The 19105-nt window shown below is 53.4% G+C and overlaps 1 protein-coding gene across 2 annotated transcripts in view; it reads right to left on the minus strand.

Moving 5' to 3' along the window:
- Positions 1 to 827: 827 nt before the first annotated feature.
- KCNN1 (potassium calcium-activated channel subfamily N member 1) overlaps positions 828 to 19105 on the minus strand; it is a 39738-nt gene continuing 21460 nt past the window's right edge. For both annotated transcript variants that reach the window (XM_072601681.1, XM_072601680.1), the window contains exons 4-9: positions 18005 to 18423; positions 13763 to 13904; positions 13395 to 13505; positions 12961 to 13088; positions 6630 to 6699; positions 828 to 6149 (exon numbers count right to left, since the gene is read on the minus strand). In XM_072601681.1, coding sequence (XP_072457782.1) covers positions 5919 to 6149; positions 6630 to 6699; positions 12961 to 13088; positions 13395 to 13505; positions 13763 to 13904; positions 18005 to 18423 — 1101 coding nt within the window. In that variant the 3' untranslated portion in view covers positions 828 to 5918. The remainder of the gene's footprint in view (positions 6150 to 6629; positions 6700 to 12960; positions 13089 to 13394; positions 13506 to 13762; positions 13905 to 18004; positions 18424 to 19105) is intronic.

Consider the following 19105-nt stretch of genomic DNA (forward strand, 5'->3'; position numbering starts at 1 on the left):
GGGAGACACTGACGGGAAGGCTGGTCTTGTGCCTCGTGCCCAGGACCGAGAGGGAGCTTTTGGGGAAGGAGGCTTATAGCTCTGGGTGGGGCGGGAAAATTGGACTGTCAAATAGGAGAGTGGAGTCTGGGGAGACCCATGCGGAGGCCCTGGGGAGCCGTCCAGGTTGGGGGAAGCAATAATCACGGACTTAAAAAAATAGCTGTTTGAAGTCTGCAAAGGGCATTTCTGTCCTTCCTTCCTTCCACCCATCCATCCACCCACCCACCCACCCAGTCAGCCAGCCAATTTCTTTCTTTTTTCACCTGTGAGAGGTCATGAGTTCCTTGTCACTGGAGGGGTTGAAACAGAGGCTCTTTGACTACTTATCTAGATACTGAAAAAAAAGGTATTCATGACTTGGGTATGGCAACAGTTCAGAACATCTCCATCCAGAAATTACAGAAAAAAATCACCAATGGCCAAATGGTCTGATGCACAGACCCATTGAGGAGGGGGGAGTTCAGAGACCTTGTTTTATGTTCTAAGGGCCCTCCCAGCTCTGACATCGTGTGTTCTAAGGGCCCTCCCAGCTAACCCACCCTGCTGTGGTATTCTGTGCTCATAACAGTGTCCCTAGATTTCAGCGAAGAAAATCTTTATACAGTCTTTGAGAAGCAGGTGGTCAGTGTGGGTGAGATGAGAACAGTTGGGAAGATTGCGAGGTGGTTGACAGCCTAGCCCCCCGAAGCTGTCACTACAGTGGCTGGAGAGGGGTCTCTAGTGGATGCTTTGGATGAAGCATCCTGGCAGCTTGTCAAATGTGACAGTAACAATTGAGGCCTTCCCATTTTCCAAAGCACTTCACATACATTATTTCCTTTGGACCTCACAACAACCCTGTGAGGTAGGTAGCACAGGTATTAGGCCCACTTCACAACAATGAAAACAGACTTGTCCCTGGCCACACAGCTATTTTCAGAAGCAGGATTTAAACCCAGGTCTCCTTGATTCCAAGTCTAGGGCTCTTGACTTGGATAATGGAGTTGGGGAAGATAACTGACATGTTGAATGAAGACCTCAACTGACTCAAGCATTAGGCTGCATCTAATGAAATTGAATAGATATAACCTGGGGTAAAAAAAAAACAAAACAACCTCACAAGTACAAGCTAAGGGAATTGTAGCTAGAGATGTTTGCCTGAGAAAGATCTGGGGGTTTTAGTGGACCACAGGCTTAATACAAATAGTATGATTTAGCAGTTAAAAAAAAAAAAAGCAATTAGACTGCATGGAGCGTCAGGTCCAGAATGAAGGGGATGATGATCCCATTGTCCCTCTGTCTTGGTCATATCACGTCCGGAATACTGCATTCAATCTGGGGCATCATAGTTTAAGACTAAGGAGTGTGACCAGAATAATGACGACTGTGGAAAACAGGCTTTATGATAATTAAAGAAACTGGGGATGTTTGCCCTGGGAAAGTGAAACCAGTGTGGAGATGATAGATGTCTTCAGGCAGAAGTGAGAGGCAGATGTGGTTCCTTCTAAGTAAAAACTTCCTAATAATTAGAGCCATCAGAGGCCGTTCTACACTCAGACAGTTCTGATCATTAGGAAGTCATCCATTTTCCCAGCCTCCCACTCCCACATGTAGGAACCTTGCTCTTCCAGGGACACTGGGTGACCTCTTGTAGGGGAAGCTGCAGAAGGGATTGCTGTATGGACGTAGCTTGGACTAGGTGGTGTCTGAGGCTCGCTTTAAGATTCTGGTTCTATGTTCCAATGTTGGTCCTGGGACTGCTGTTCTTTGTCCTAAGATCCTTTCTCCCTCTGACATTCTGTGTTCTAGGGTCCTTCTCAGCTGCAGAATCTACAGTGTGCTCTGAGGTCCTTTCCAGCCCTTAATACTCAATGCACTCAATGCATCAGGTTCTGATGGCCTTGACATTGTGTTCTAAGAGCCCTCCCAGCTCTGACATTCTAGGTTCTAAGAGCCCTCCCAGCTCTGACATTCTCTGTTCTAAGGGCCATTTCTAGTTACTCTGATGAGTATCTGGTCACCGGACCCTGATGGCTCTGGAGGAGAAAGTGAGGCTGGTGACCTTGCACAGCCCTCCCTCACTCAAAACAAAGTCAAGTGCAAGTCATGTCATCATTTCTCTGACATCATGGTCCTCTTTGAAAACAAAGGACTAACAACAATCTAAAGGCCATTCCAGTTCTGACATTATATTCTCAGGGCCCTCCCAACTCTTGACATTCCATGTTCTAATGCCTTCCCAGCTCTGATGTTCTTTGTTCTAAAGGTCTAACTAAAAGTGTTCTTATTCTCAGTCTAGAACTGTCTGACTCAGGTCCTGGTAGGAGGGAGAAAAGGACCTGGCTGGATTTGCTTCTCTTGGGCCCTGACTGTGGCCTGAGGGAGGGTACATAATGTTTTCTATCCTGGGGAAAGGAAAACAAGCCTTATCTGAGATGCTCAGGCCTCCCTCTGACTTGGGCTCAGCGCCTGATATAGGCCCCATCCTGTCTGGGGCCCTTGCGTTTGGTGTCCTTGATATCAGCCCTTCAGGATTCCAAATAAGGGTCCCTCCCCCAGCCCCTTGCGGCTGCTCAAGGAGAGGGATGAACGATCTCAGGTTATCAACTTGGGGCCAGGCCCACCAACCTGTTCAAAATATTTTGGTAATGGCATTTCAACAGAATGATTTTCTAACCCCGTATTTGCTTTTATTCATTTAAAAAGAGACCCACAGGCTTTACCAGAAGGGTCCATGACACAATAAAGGTGAAGAAGCCCCTCATTTGGGCGGAAAGGGTACTGAGTCTTGGGAACCACAAAGGAGTTTTGCTGGGCAGTACCCAGATAAGTAAGGGATGGAGCCAGCACCCCAACCAAGGCTGGCTCTCTGCTGGAGGGGACAAGTCTGAAGCTGCTACACTCAGTAGTGACAGCACAGAGTGAGGGACTCCACGCCAACAGATGGATTCAAGACATTTATTAAGCACCTACTGTGTGCAGTACCTTCAGCTTATTCTAAATGAGGGCTTTGGGAGGGAGGAGGCATTTGGACCTCCCTTTCTCTCAGTTTCAGTTTTTAATTCCCTTTCCTTCTCTAGCCCTCTCCCCCTATCTTAAATCGCAACAAGCATTTATTAACCCCCTACTATTTGTAAGAATGCTGGAGATGAAGATGGATGCGTCACAATCCCTGCACTGACAGAGATCGTTATATTCTAATGGGAGAATATGACCGATGGACAAGTATGATCCAAGGCAGGATGCAATGGGGGCAGGAGGAGGGGAGGAGAGTGCTCTTGAGAAGTCTGGGGAGGGGAGTGCATGCTCATGAGGTGTGTGTGCAGGAAGGCTTCATGGTGGAGCCTCGAAGAGGCCTTCAGCAGTTGGGAGAGGGAGTGAGACTCCAAATGTCCCCAGCAGAGACACACAGGCTGGCCTTCCTGGGGCTGTATCTGCAAGGTCTCTTCTGGCGGACCATCCCAGAGATCTCAATCAGTCTCCGAATGCCCTCCTGTGGTCAATTGTGGAATTGCTGCCAGGGCCTGGGAGATGGATGGGAGACCCAGCAGAACCCAGAATGTCCGGGCTGCTGAAGGGGCCTAGGAATAGGCCAGCCTAATGCTCCTGTTTTATAGGTGGGCAAGCTGAGACTTCTAGAGGGTGAAGGGTAGCTGATTTATTTTCCTTTTGTTGTACTTAGTTGAAAGCCAAAAGCCACCTGCCTCATCAATGCATTCACTTTCCAAAGTGACCTCACCACCCCAACCCAGAAGGACCCAGGCTCTTAAGTGGAGCCTGGTCCAATGAAGCACACGGACCCCAAAAGAGTGAAAAAGTCATCCAGCACTTAGCACGGTGCCTGGTATATAGTAGGCCCTTAATAAATGCTTGTTGACTTCACTTGAAAGAGGAAACAACACACATCCTCTAGGCCAGTGGTTGTCCAAACGTGGTCTGGGGACCCTGGGAGTCCCTGAGCCTGTTTCTGGGGGTCTGCAAGATCAAAACTGTTTTCCTAATAATACTAAGACATTTTAATTTCTAACACAGTAAATATGAAGAGATATAACCCAAATAAACAGAAGCTCTTTAGGGTCCCGAGGCCACAGAGTGAGGGTAAAGCTGAGGAGGATCAGCTACTCAGAGAAGGCGGCTCTTGGGGGGCCAAGGCTTCAGGTGTCTGTACTACAGGGCTCGACCCCTCAGAAACAGATGGACCATTCTGAATCCACGCTCTTGCACTGTGGCTCATCAGCTGCCAAATTCATTTTCCTCATCTCTAGTTTGGGCTGTGAGAACCTTTGAGCTATGACCTTCCAAGCACAATTTCAAACCCTTCCAAGGCCCTCAACAGCATTCCCTAGCTCCAGTCACAGTGTCTCCTCCTGCCCCCACACAGGGCAGGGGGATGTCCTGTCTTTCTAACAAAGCCCACATCAAAGGCCTCCTCCAGGAAGCCCTCTTTGTTCTGTAGACAACCCATCTGCTCCTTCATCTTGTTCCCATACTCTGGTTAGTTATCATCTGGCCTGCCAGGGCAGAGACAAACTTAGCTACTCCTTGGATCGCCACCTCCCCTCCCCACTTCTCCAAGGAGTCTTAGCCTTTTTTTGTGTGCCATGGACCCTTGAGTGGCTGGGTGAAGCCTAGGGGCTCCTCAGAATCATGTTTTAAATAACTGGAGGGAATACTAAATTTCAGTAGTGAAAATAAAGATGTCCTATTTTGCCCCTCCAAGTTCATGGATCCCCTGAAATCTGCCTGTGGGCCCCTGGTTAAGAACCTCTGGTCTCACACAAAGCTCTGTAGACAGTGGGTCCCCAGTTAGTCTGGTGGGGAAGGCCCTGGGGGAGGGAGAGAGCACAGGGGTCATCCTGCCTCATTCCCTCCCTTGTGGATCTCCAGCTGGTCACCACTGGGGACAATGAACACCTCAGTGGCACCACTGGTCTTCCTTCTCCCTTAGGCCCAAGAGGTCCAACGAGTCAGAGGAGGGTCAGCTGAGATGTTGAGCACAAGTGGGGCCTGGGACCCTGGGCTGGAGCTAATGGCAGTGAAACCTTCCCCACCCCACTCCCACCCCCACCCAGTTTTAACTCCACAGCCAGGCTCTCTATGGGTCAGAAAGGTGTTAGAAAAGAAGTTGAAGGACCTTCCAGCAGAAGGGTAGGAACACTGGGGTCTCAGCTCTTTGTTTCCAGCCATTTTCTTCTCCTCACCCACCTCCCTACCCTCCCTTCCCTTTACTGCCCAACTTCCATATTCATCACAGGCCAGGACAAACCTGTCCCACCCTCCCTGAACCCCACAGAGCCAGGACTTGGAGTAGGGAAGCCTTGGCTCCTTTCCATATCCCACTTTGTCTGAAAGTGGGCATGCAGCCAACCTCTTACCCCCCACCTCTCCTGTGAAGGTAGCAGGGGCTGGGGAGAGACAGTCCTCCTCTCTGGAGCCTGCCCCAACTCTCTATGGAGACTCGGTCAATTCTCAGGTGCTCAAGAAACAAGAGACCCAGAGACTCTCCCTCGGACCCCATCATCAGAAGCTGGCCCGTGGAATAGGGCTTGGGGGATGGAAGGGAGCTCAGTGTCCAGAGCCCCCTTTTTCCAGGGGTGTCAGTGGCCAAGTCCCTGCTGTGAGGCTCTCTGCCCTCAGAGGGAGTACTGGGGTTCTGGAAGGACACGGGAGAGGCAGCTGGGGAGCCACTGCCCTCAGCCCTGGGGACCTAGACCAGGGGAGGAGGTACCACCTGGGCTCAGGGCCCCAGCTGAAGTAGGCTGGGCTCCACTCCAGCATCTTGAACTCCAAGAGAGATAACTGTACAGGGCTTTACAGAAAAAGCAAATGAGATCAGCCACACAATGGCTAAACATAAAAGGTCCGAGTTAAGTCTCCCTGCCCCAGATGTCCTGGGCTCACCCACTGTCTGGGGCCGGTGGGGCCAGGCGCCGGCGGGGGGAGGTCCCAGCGCCTGCATCCCCGGTTGTGGTCGGCACCTGTCGGATGGCTTGGGTGATGAGGCCGGGCAGAGCCTGGAGGGTGGCCCCTAGAGTGTCCAGCTTGGTCTCCAGGGCCGTGATTCGCTTCTCCAGATCCTCGCTGCGCCCCTGGAGTTCAGCCACCATATCATACATGACGTTCTGGGTCTGAGGAAGACAGGCAATGAGGTGAGAGGCCCTGGCTCCAGGCCCCCAGGAGAAGGGGTCTTGGCTAGGAAGATTAATTCCTGGCTCTGGACACCCACTGGCCATGCTAGTGGCCATCCATCTTTGGCTCTTCAGCCTCAGTGTCTTTGAGTTTGCCAGGAAGTCAATTCTAGGACACGGGTCCTACTCTGTTCTCCTCTTAGCCCCATTGCCAGGCCTGGGTACGGGGCTTCACCCCCAGTTTAGAGGCTGGCTGGCACTTGGTTACTCATTAAACCTTGGACCTTGGAAGCCAAGGAGGTCTAGAACTGGAAAGAACCCCAGGGGGAAGAAGAATCCCTCTGCTCAGCCCAAGAGCAGGAATGCTCTCTACAGAAGGGATGAAAACTAGTTTAGCTTGTCCAGAAAAAGAGTCTTCCTCCCAGCAATGCTGAGACATCTCCTCCCACCCCAGCCCATCAGGGTCAGTGCCCACCTCACCTTAGCCAAGTCCACCAGAGTGTTAGCCTGGTCACTCAACTTTCTCTGTTCCATCTTCACGCTCCTCAGCCTATGGAAACATGGGGGTGGGATGAGTGGAGAGAGAAAGAGAGGTGAGACTCAGGACCAGAGCTGGGGGTGGCCCCACGGGCCTCATCCCCTTCATGCAGGGGTCCCACCCCCAATCCTTCCCTCTATCCCCAGGGGACACGCCTCACAGGACATGCAGCAGGAGAATGAGGTGGGAGAGGGTAGCCTGTAGAGCAATGGAGGGTTTCGGGGGGCAGTTCCCCCGTGCCCCCTCATTTCCTCCACTCTTTCCGCTCCTAGTTGTAATCCACCTGGAGTCAGAAACGAAGCTGGCATCATGATGCAGGGCATGGTGACTGAACAGTGAGGGAGTGTATGGCTTGGAGGCTGCCTCCCTTCCCTCCCTCCTCCCAGAGAGGTAGCACCTGGGGACCCAAAGCCAGGCCAGTGGGGATGATGTCCAGATGTCTATGGTGCAAGGTGATGGCGTCTGGCTATGCCACTGAGCCCCTTCTGTCCTAGACCAGCCCCAGGGCAGAAGCTGCCTGGCACCCAGGCCTGAGCAAATGCCCTGGGCCCCAGTGCAGATGGGCAATGGTCTTGTCACACCCTCTGTCTATCCCCCACCCCAGGAGGCCCATTCAGACCAGCCTGGTCTCTAGGTCCTGGGCCCTATTCTTGGGGTAGGGATTCTCCCTGGGGAGGGGGAAGAAGGGGCTGCCCGGTGGTTCTCATGGCCAAAGATGGGCTGGATCATGTCTTCCCCTGTCCCTCCCCTGATGCAGAACCATGCAGGTAGTGGTCAAGCAACTGACTCCCAGTGGCGGGGTGGGACTTACTTCTGAGCCCTGGTGGGACCAAGCAGAGCAAAAAAATCACAGTGTAGATTTTAATCAGCGCCTGCCCCAAGCATGGTGCCCACTAGCTCTGCCCACCTCCCCACCATGACACTCTGGAGCGGACAGACCCAAGCTGTACTAGCCCTGGGGACCCTTTCCAAGGATCTACAATGTTTGCCCAACCAGCGAGCTTCCTTAAACAGATGCCTCCCAACCTGGAATCTTCAGAGAGGAAGAAGAAAGATAGGCAGCAAGGAGTGGCACTTGTCTTACCAGTGCAGAGCCTACCCCTGATCCCTCAGCACAGCTGGGGCTCTCGCCCAGTAGAGGAATATGGATAAAGGACAGACTGGTGGTGTCCTGGTCAGGGCTTGGCAGACCATCTATATCCCCACCCCACAAAAACTGACCAGTCTGTGGCTCCAACCTCTGTCTTCAAACCCAGTGTAGACAGGCCTATGGACTGTAAGTATCCCCCACCATTCCACAGTGGAGGCCCAAGTCCCTGGCCTTCCAACCCTACAACTCCCACAGTGTTGGGGATAAAAGAAGCAGGTGCCCCCAAGGCTCTCATGCTGATGATCACAGCCCTTTCCATCTGTGGCTCTGTGGGAACTCCTGGGGGAAGGCACCAGTGGGGTCAGCTTCCTTCCTACCTGCTTGCACCCCTAGCTTCCCCACTGTAGCTACTTCTCTCCTGTTCATGGTGTGTGTATGTGTGTGTGTGTGTAGACTGGGTGCAATTCTGCCTCCTGTCTGGGTTACCTTGAGCCTCAGCTGCTTGGTCCTTCTCAGCCCACCCAGCAGCCAGCTGTGTTCCAATCAGACTCAGCAAGGCCTCATTAGGGAGAAACAAGGATCGGGAGACTGGAGTTCTATGCCCAGTTCTGTCACTGACTCATTTACACCATGACCTTAAGACATTCTGAGAAAGATTATCTTTCTGTCTGTCCCACCTGCTGCCCTCATTGGAGGAGACTTCAGCTTACATATTCACTTTCCTCTAACACTAGCCTTTCCCTTCCCCATTCCTCCATCTCCTCCACCCCAACTCCGCTACCTTCAGAGAGGATTAGCCCCTAGATCTTGCCACTGCCCACAAGTGCCAGACTGCCGTTTGTACACTCAGAACACCTTCATGTGATCATAATCTCCTACCATCTCATCTTTCTGCCTCACGGTCCCTCTGCCTTCTCTTTGTGACCTCTCAGCCATTGGTCCCTCAGTCCTTCCCAGGCCGCACCCCAGCACTGTGAATCCATCGTCCTTCCTGCCCTTTGCCCCCTGGTGAATCAGCTCACTTCCCTGGGCTTGAATCCCCCGCTGCTCCTCTAACCTTGGATCGCTCCCCCCACCCCTTCTGCCACCTTCCTTCCTATTGACAGGCTGCTGAATGGAGCAAGAAGCATGGGAACAGAGGGGACCAAGTCTAACACCAGTCTTGGTCAGGTCCTCAATGCCTGGAAGTGAACCCTTCCCACCTCCCTCCCACCTTCCCTCTTCCTCTCTCCTGTTCATCCCCCTCCAGTGCTCCCTCAGCCTTGGTGCTTCACAGAAGGCCCAGAGTGCCCTCCATCCCTCACACCCCTTCCTCTGCTATCTCTTCCTTCACCCATCTCTCTTCTCCTTGCCAAGGTGTCCTCAATACCAGCCTGTCTTCTCTAGCAGAGAGCCTCTACAAGGTTTCATCTCTCCCTCAATACCAGTTGTGTATCCATGTCTTTGGCAGCCTGACCAAACCCTTGCTGGGTTCCACCTTCCCCACTAGCTGCCATCCTCCACTTCTCCTCCCCTTCCTAGCCAGACTCCTTGGCATCTGCCATCTGATGGCCCTGCAAGCTGGCTTCCAACCTCAACATGCGACTGAAACTTCCCTAAAATTGCCAATGATCTCTTAATGGCCAAACAGAAATGGTCTTTTCTCAGACTTCATCTCTCTGGTCCTCTCTAAGCAAGGCCTTGGGCACTGCTGATCACCAGCTTTTCCTACAGATTTTCCTCTCTGGGTTGTCCTGGTTCTCCGGCCTATCTGATAGCTCCTTCTCTTTTGGGGAACCTGGCCCCACTGGTCCTTCCCCCAGACACTGTTTTCTGTCCAGATCTTGGACACACACAGTTGGTGGTATGTGGGCTACCCCATTAGACTATAAGCTCCCTGAGGCAGGGGCCTTGTACTTCCCTCTGTGTGTCCCTAGATTGATGCCTGGAACAAAGTAAGTGCTTAATAAATACTTGTCACCTAACCGAGGACCAGATAAGTCTGAGTTAATCATAAAACTTTCTATAAATGTTCCCTTAAAACAAAACAGAAAAAATCCCAATTAAAAAAAAAAATTTTCAAGTGTTTGTGCCACAAGGAGGCAGTGTGGGGCAGGGGAATAGAGCCGTCTCTCGCAGGGTGACCTTGGGCAAGTCCCAGACCCTCTCTAGGACTCTGTTCCCACTCTCATTCTCCACTCTGTGCTCCCCACACATGGGAGAAGGGAGTGTGTCCCATCACTGCTGAGGTCCTTCCTGGATAGCTCTGGATCCGCTACGATGGGTAAGTGGTGTCTCATCACTGTCCCTTAATCAATAATGCCTAGTACATGGCAGGTGCCTAACCCAGGCGTGCTGAATGAAGGATAGCACAGGAAAACCAGCCTTGGAGCCAGGAGATTCACATTCACATCCCAGTTCCACCATCCAGGAGCTCCAACCCTGCCCTCTGTTTCTCCATCTGTAAAATGGACGTAAGACCTGGGCTCCCTGACTTGCACAGGATGAGGGTGGGGGTGGCCGGAGCTGTACAAGTGTCTGTCCTCAGTACAGACTGTCAGTGCCCAGGGCTCCTCCTGGGCTGGCTGGGCCCACCACTGCTCCATCCAGCAAACTGAAATGTGCCTTCAATGTTAACCAACACGAGTATACACACACACTCTGAGAACACGCTGGGGGCCGGGGCGGGGTGGGGGGTGGGCATTCATGACTTCACCAGGGCAAGGGATGCCAGTGACGAAATTACTGCCTTCCTTCAAGACTCAGCTCAAACCCCACCCTCTTCAGGGGAACCTTCCTGGTCCGCCCCATTCTCTCTAAATAAGTTTTGCAAAGTGCTTTACAAATCTGTTGTTTGATCCTCACAATAACTCTGGGGCCAGGTGCTGTTATTATCTCTGTTTTACAGATGAGGAAACTGAGGCTGAGAGGTTAAGAGACTGGCCCAGTCACCCAAGCTGGGGGTGGCTGGGGCAGAATTTGAATGCAGGCTGCCCTGACTCCAACTTCAAGGTTCTCTCCACTACACCACCTTGCTGCCTGGCCTGCTGACTCTCTCAGTCCATCTATTGGGTTCTGAGTTATCCATGTGGTCTCTCCTATTACAATGGGAGTTCCCTGAGGGCAGGGATCATGTTATTGTGCCCAGCACAGTGCCCCTAGTGCTAAATAAACGCTGCACTGATTTACCTACAACTCAGGGACAAGGCAGTCTTAGGAAAGGTAAAGAAGCCTGCCCAGGGTTCCAAGGCCAGGCAAGCCCAAAGCCCCCTCTCTCCAGCCCCATGACGCCTCTCCCACCCCTGCTCTTGTCACCCTCCTGGGCTAGGAGGGCTGCATTGCATTCTCATTCTGGGCCTGAATGGCTGGGCTGGTGTCAGCTGCCTCGTTAAAAATACAGGAGCAGTGCACTCAAATTCATCCTCGGAACACAGCCTCAGCTCCCGCCCAGCCTGACATCCACAGTGCACTTTCCTTAGAGCAACCCAAGCAGGTGGACAGGATGAGCCCTAGCTTCCCCATTTTCCAGAGAGCTGAGGCCGAGAGGTGGTGATTCACCTGGTCACCATGAGTGCCCCAGTCAGCCTTGACACCTGGCTTTCTGACTCCAAGCCTGACCTTCCATCACACTAATTTCATGCAGCAATTTTATTCTTCTAATTATGTGTAGGGATAAAATTAATTTTCAGGCAGCCCTAATATCAACAATTAGTGAAGCACCTAGCCACCAAACAGCAAAGAAGGGTGGTCTTAGGTTTGCCCAGCCTAGGTTGGGCAGCCAGGCCAAGGCCGCAGTCTAGCACTCCCGCCCAACCCCAGCCCCAAACCTCTCCCTGCTCTTACTCCAAGGCTGTCTCCTGCAGGCTGCCAGGCATTTCCCCAGCCTCAGCCCTTGGCCTATGGGCTCCTCCAGGCCCTGGGAGAGCTCACCCCCACTCTCACAGCACCAGCTCCCGGGCCTACCCCACATTTCTAACTGCCTTTGCTAGATGTAACTCACCATGTTCAACATGAGCTTGTTCTCCCTCTTCCTCTAACGGGGCAGCAGCCTTTCTGGATCTACCATCTCTCCTGGTGACCCTCTGCACTGCCCATGCTCCAGGCTCCAAACCTGATATAGCTCACCCTCATGCCTTCTCTCCACAGCCAAGGCCAATCAATCTGCTTCCCTTCAAAGCATCTCTCTCTTGGCTGCTCCCTTCTTTTCACTCCCACAGCCTCTGTCTGGCAAGGCCCATAGCCTCATCCTCTCTAGCCTGGATTCCATACAAGCCTTTTAACTGGCCTCCCCTACTCTCTCCCTCTGTTTCTGCAAGACTAGTTGCCAAAGCCCCTTTTCCAAAATGCAGCTCTGGTAACAGTCCTGCCCTACTGATACCTCCCATGGCCCAAAGGAGAATGTCTCCACTTCTAAGTCTGCTATTCAAGGCCCTTTGCAGTCTAGCATGTGGTCAAATGGCCCAGCCTGAGAGCCAGGAGAGCCAGGAGCTAGATGTGGCTCTGCCACAGACTCAGCATCACCTTGGTCAAGCTCTTTTCCTTTTCAGGGTCTCCTCCTTCCCTCATCTGTAAAACGAAGGCTGTGGCCTAGACGCTGTCTAAGGCCCCAAGGCGCTGCTTGTGATACCATAATACCCTTTCCAACATGGCTCCAGGTGACCTACGTATTACTCCCTCACATGCAATGTCCCAACCCCACTTTCCTACCACCTCCTGTGACTGCCACACAATGCCTGGCACACAGGAGGCACTTACGAGTCAATGAACATTTATATGTTACCTCTTGCAGATAAGGTACCATATTACTCAACAGTTCACTTACAATTTAAGTGGTACATGTGTCAAGGGCCTGCCCATAGTAGGTATTAAATAAATGTGTGCTGGATTCATGTGTCCTTGGGAAGAAACTCAACCTCCAACACAGCAGAGTTCCCAATGGGAAAACACTGCCTGTTGGTTAGTGGGTCTTATCTCCACTGTGTATGTGATAGCCCAGGCTTCAGGGCATCATTGGTGACAGATCTGAGGGCCCAGGATGGCCACCAAGGAGGGGAGAGCTAGGCCTCATGTGGATACATTTAGGGTTGGTGGCCAGAGGGAGGGCTGGAGGACTATCCAGCAGTGGCAGCCTGGGGCAGTTCATGTGGCCTCAGAAGGGGAAGGACAGACCCAGAAACAGAAGCAGGGAAATGTGTTGCACTTACTGATGGATGGCCTGAAGGAACTTACGCTGGTGTTTCCGAACTCGGGCATGGTCGGGCTTCCTCACCAGCTTGGTGTGTTTATAAATGAGCCACGTTTCCCTGAGTACATTGGCGGCAGCATTTTTGACCTGGGCCGGGGTAGGGACATAAGAAACCAATGATCAGTTGGGCCCCTGGGTGTGTGGGCATAAGAGCACATCTCTGGGATTCCTGGTGCCCATGGCTGCCCCCTCTCCCTTTTCTAGGAATCTTTAGATGGAGAATTCTGACCATAAATGAGAGCACAGAGGCCCATCTCTGCATGTCTGTGTGGGTCTGGCATACCCCTTGAGCCTGGGGCCAAGAGAGCAAGAGCGAGGGCAGCTACAGACAGAGAGGAGCATGAGGCCTCTCTGCACCTGGCAGTGCCAATGGGCATACGCTCAAACACTCACCCGCTTGGTGAGCTGAGTGTCCATCATGAAGTTGTGGACATGCTTCTCCGCCTTGGTGAGCTCCAGCTTCCGAGCCACAACAGCCACCACCAGGGCTGTGCAGCCAGCGCCCTGAGGAGGGGAACTGGGGTGAGGCAAGTCAGGGTGAGAACCCAGACCCCTTCTCCCCCCATTCTAGAAGGGCTCCAATATCTCCTGGAAGCACTAATGGATGTGGCGTGTGGCATGCTCACTGCATTTCCTAAGAGGATGCACCTCCAAAACAAAGGTCTCCTCACCCCAGGTTCCCTCAGGTAGGCAGGAAGCCCAAAGCAGGGATGGGGCAGGAGGCACTGCATCTTCTCCCTGCCAGGGCAGGGCCCTCTTACCATGATGCCTGTCAGGAGACACACGCCCTTCCCACAATAGGTGTGGGGCACCATGTCCCCATAGCCAATGGACAGAAAGGTGATGGAGATCAGCCACATGGCCCCTAGGAAGCTGCTGGTCACCTCCTGTTTGTCGTGGTACCTAGAGGGAAGAGAAGACAGAGGTCAAGGCAAATGCATGGCAGTTTCTTCCTACCCAGTCAGCTGCCAAAACAGGAACTCCAGGCATGGGACTAGCCCTCTCCTCAACCTCTTCCTGGAGGGGTGGCAGCTCTGAAGCAGCCCAGAGGAGACCCACAGAGCATGGAAGACTGTGGTCTTACCTGGGGGAGGCTTGGAGAACACAAGATTTCAGGTGGGCCCCAGAGCTCCCTTTCAACCACTAGGAATCCAGTCCTCCCCTGCCCTCCACACTGCTGCTGGGCTGGGAGGGGGCTTTTACTGGGCCCCCTCCTCCAACCCAGGAGGCAGAAAAAGACTGAAACACACACCCCAAAGACAAAATGAGACACAGACAGTCAGCAAGAGACACTGGCAGTGGCAGCAGCAGGCATTGAAAGCTGCAGCAGGGGAGAGGAGGAGATTCAGGCCAGACACAAGGCCAGTGGGAAAGCCACAAGGAATGACCAGAAACATGAGGAAGTGGGGAGGACATCTCCCAACCAGGTGGGAGGACCAGGAGGACACACCTCAGTTAGTCTTGAGGCTGTATGTCTAACTGTTCCCTTTGCCCTTTGATGAGAGAGGGAGGGAGGACAGGGAACATTATCCCCATTTTATGGGTGGGAAAACAAAGGTTCCAAGAGGTCAAAGGACTTGTCTACATTATACAGTGACAGAATAGTGGCCAGAAACTGGCTCTCCTGATGCCTAGCCTGCTTTGAGGGAAAGGGAGACAGAAGAAAGCCTGAGATTTGTTTGTGTGTGTGTAGTAGTGGTGGGGCGGGGGGAGGTTGGTCAAGAGGGGAAAGGGAAGCAGAGAACTGACCCAGGAATCTCAGACTAATAAGCCTGTGGGTAATAGGGTAAAGTAGCTAAGGGGAGGGAGGCCATTCCCAGGGTTTACCCTGGGTTCAAGCAGACCACCCTCCAAGGTGGCCACAGGACCCCAGCAGGAATGGTGACAACGAGGGGCTGAGTGAGAACTCCTGGCTTTCTTGAAAGTCCTTTCCCTTTCCACCCCTCACTGGGGATCCCGTGAGTCATAGAGTAGCCATAATACAGAGCAAAGTCTCTCTCCATGTATTTGGTTTATCCAAGAACCCTCCCCACAATCCTGACCAATCCCTGCCTGCTCCACCCTGGTATGGCACCCCCAAAGGGGATGAGGTGGCTGAAGAAAGCCCCTCAGAAAGGGGACACATAAGGGGTCATGCGGGGCAGGGCGGGGGGAGGGGCACAGGGCCAGAGGGACACATCCACAAAGGAGATACAGGCAGCTTTAAGCAAGCCAGGCTGAGAATTTAGGATTGGCCGCTTCTCTCCCCCGACACATATGCATTCCCCAGGCTCCTAGCCCCTTCTCCAGGGGTCCTCAGGGATCAGGGAGGCTGAGGCAAAACATGACCCTTGAAGGGAGTAGCTTGGAACCTCAGAGACAGGGTGGCAGTGAGTGCCAGGATCTGCCCCGACCTCCTGCCCCAGGACCTGAGGTTTGGCTTTGCCCCGGGCTGAATAGACAGCCTGGGCTTGGACTAGGGGGTCCAGCCTTTGATCCCATTCTATCCCCAAAGGCTGTAGAGGTCTAAGGCTGGTAAAGGCCCCATTGTCTCAGAGTCAGGGCCCTGCTGTCCTGTGAGCCTGGGGAGGATGTGTTGCTCCCCAAGGGAGGGGAGGAGAGAATCTGTGAGAACAGGTCTGGGCATGGGGTGGGGCATGCTTTAGAGGGTGAGCCACCCAATCCCTCCCTGAGCGGGCACTGCTTCTGGAGCATCTGCTGTCTACACTGGGGCAGCCTCTGCTCCAGCAAGAAGCCATCCCCTCTGGAGGCAGTCAGACCACTATAGAACCACTGATCACGTGGGCTGGTTATGGGGAGGGTGGCAGAGAGGACTCCCTCGCTGCCAGGGCTGCTCCATAATGGGATGAGCCAGTAGGGAGGTAAAGAGTTACCCAGCCCCTGAGGTATGCAAGTAGAGGTTGGATACATACTCAAGGGAGTTCCTGTCCTTGGAATATGGAGTAGAGCTTCTAGGAGACCCTTTCCAGCTCAGAGCCAGAATCCTAAAGTTTTAGGATGTCCTTCTATGCGGTCACAGGAGCATCCATTTGGAGCAGGGTGGGGTCTCAGCCCCCTTGTTTTATAGATAGTGACCCCAAGACACCTAGCGTGTGGCAGAGCAAAGCTCTCCTGACTCCAAAGGCAATGTGAGGCAGCCTCTCCCCGGGACGCTAGCCAATCCCACCCCGACTGCATTCTGAATCATTCTGATTCCCCCTCCCTGCCAAGTCCTATGTCTTCACCTAGACTAGCTCTGTGGGCAGGGATGGTTTGATGAGCTCCATCTTACTAGGGGGATGTGGGACTCTTGGCAGGGCAGGGCAGGAGGGTCTGTGTACTGGCCTTCAGGCTTTCTCTCAGTGCTAAGGTAACATCCCTGACCAGGGCCAGGAAGAAGACAGGAGGCAGCCAGCCCTGAGGGTCTACCTCTCAAGCTCAGGTTGGAGAAATAATACCCCCATACTGCAGGTGAGAATGCAAGGGAGGTGGAAGATAGGCCAATACCTGAGAGCTCCCACTGGAGCTGGGCTATGGCAGCACCCTGGGTCCTAGGCACTGGTTCCAACCTTTCAAGGTTCATCCTTCCTGGCCTCACTGCCTCCCCCAGGGAGCCTCTCCCCGCCTGCCCCCTCCCTTAGCCCACCCTCCTCCAGTCACAGCAGCTAATCATAAATTCTGACGGGCATGAGTCAGGGAAGGGTGGGGGGAGCAGAACAGCTCTGTGCCAGGGAGGCCAACTCACATTTTTTCCCTACCAGATGACGGAGCAAGGGGAGGGAAGAGGAGAGGTGGTTAAATGAAGCATCTGCCTACCCTCTGGAGAGACAGAGAGAGAGGGGAGGGGGGTTGGGAAGCCAGAGACCCATACCATCCACCATGTTGCCAAGGCTTCTTGCCCCAAGTAGCAAGCATGATGCTTCTAGCCACTCAGATCTGACTCCAGTGGGGGAACAGATAGAAAAAGGGGCCTCTACCCAAAGGGCATAAGGCAGATGATAGTCTGTCAGCTTCTCCAGCTTCCAGGGCTGCTTAGAAGGAGGGTCAAGAGGAATCAGAAAAGAGGAAAGGGGGGCAGGATGGAGCAGGGAGCTCCCCTGTGTCAGAGGAAACAAGAGTTGGGGCAGCAGTTGGAGCTGGGTCCAGGGCAAGGAGATCACTTACACCCCAATTCCACTAAGAACCTGGGGCAGTGGGTTCAGGATATGAGAGACCTTAGGAGTCCCAGAAGATCAGAGGTCACAGAGGGCCTCAGGAACAGAGAAGTACTGGGGTGGGGAGCCCTGAAGGCCCCAGAGACACATGATCTTGGTCATAGAAGGTCTCAGATAAGAGAAGGATTGGGGGGAAGTCAATGAGGACCCCAAGGGAACACAGTTAGGGAGGTGTCAGAGAGGAGCACACCAGGAGAACTAGTATCCCAGAATCTCCATGGTGCAGAAAAGAGGGCTAGGGGCATAGAGGCCTGCTCAGGATGGCAGAGTTGGGGGTGGGGAGTCACAGAGAACCTAGAGGGAAATGGAAATCAGGACCTCACTGAGACTGGAAGGGCAGGAGAAGAGCTAAGGTTCACAGGGAGTCCAGGGGGAAAGGAGCCAGAGTCTTACCAAGGATAGAAGGGGCAGAAAAGGAGCTGGGAACAGAGAGCCCTGGTCTGAGGGGAGCTAACTGGGCATCCCAGGGAACTTGCAGGGAAGGGTGAGTCAAGGTCACACTAAGAATGGAAGGGGGAGAAGAGCTGGGATCATGAGGACCTTGGGTGGAGGGGAAGAACCCAGGTCACAGAGGCTCAGTATGAGGGGGTTAGCTAAGGGACCACCAAAGGAAGGGGAAATCAGGGCCACACTGAGTGAAGAACTGGGGGTCAGAGGGACCCTGGGTGGGTGGAGAAGAGCTGAGGTCAGAGCTTTTGTAGGAGGGGCTTAATTCAGGGTCACAAGGAGCCCCAAGGGAAGAGAGAGGGTCAAGGCTGCACTGACTGGAAGGGGGAGGAAGGTTGCGAGCCCCAGAGGCGCCAGGCGCACCTCTCACAGACTCGCACGGTCCAGGCAGCGATGATCCAGGAAGAGATGCTGAAGACGAGCAAGACGGTACCGGGACAGATGGTCATGAGCGTCTTCATGACAAAGCGGGTGTCGAAATGGATCTTGTTGAGGGCCCCAATGCTTCTGGACGAGGCATCTGTGAAAAGCTTGCTGTGGAGGAGCATGACACGGCCGATGAGGTAGAGGCGCAGGAACATGGGGATGGAGAGGATGACATCCACATCTGCATCGGCCACTGACGTGGTGTAGGTGAAAGCCAGGCGGGCTGTCCACGTGAACAGGTACTGGCCGGGAACGGGGTGCACCGCGCACACGGCTAGCTCCAGCGCAATGAAGAAGATCCGTTCATACGTCATGGCGATGCGCCAGTCGTCAGCCCCGTTGTCCACCATGAAGAGCTGCAAAGGTAGAAGGGGAGGAGACTTAGTGCTGGGGAGGGGCAGGAAGGGACCGGCCAAGCCCCTGAGGCAGGTGAAGAAGCATTGGGATGCCTACTATGTGTCAGGCACCATGCTGAGCGCTTTACAAATATCTCATTTGAGCCTCACAACCACCCTGGGAGGTAGGTGATGTTATTATTCCCATTTTACAGTTGAGGAAACTGAGGCAGAGGCTGAATGACTTGCCTAGGGTCACACAGCTAGTTAGTGAGTAGTGTCTGAGGGAGGATCTGAACTTGGGTCTTCCAGACTCCAAGTCCAGCATGTCTATCACGGCCCAAGTAAAGAAGGCTCCCTGAGACAAGATGGTCAGGCCTAAAAATCCTTTAGGGAACAGAAGAGGGGCAGAGCTGTGAAGATGATGCAAGCACTTGGGGAAAGAGCGTACCCTACCAGTCACAAAACTACTCCCCAAGTCAGACTGAATGGACAAGTGGATGGCATGTAGCTGGAGAAAGAGGCCAGGTACAGCTGGGACAGAGCAGAATGATGCGCACCAGGCGCCTTCTCTCTCAAGGATGGTTCTGATGAGTCATCTCCTCGCCAGGGAGGGCCCATCCTGGTGGCAAGCTGGGAAGTAACACCAGAGGTGGGCCAAAGGCACCAGTAGAAATGCACTGTTTAAAAACGATGTCTGTAT

This window comes from Notamacropus eugenii, chromosome 4, assembly GCF_028372415.1.
Source record: "Notamacropus eugenii isolate mMacEug1 chromosome 4, mMacEug1.pri_v2, whole genome shotgun sequence".
Classification (NCBI taxonomy): domain Eukaryota; kingdom Metazoa; phylum Chordata; class Mammalia; order Diprotodontia; family Macropodidae; genus Notamacropus; species Notamacropus eugenii.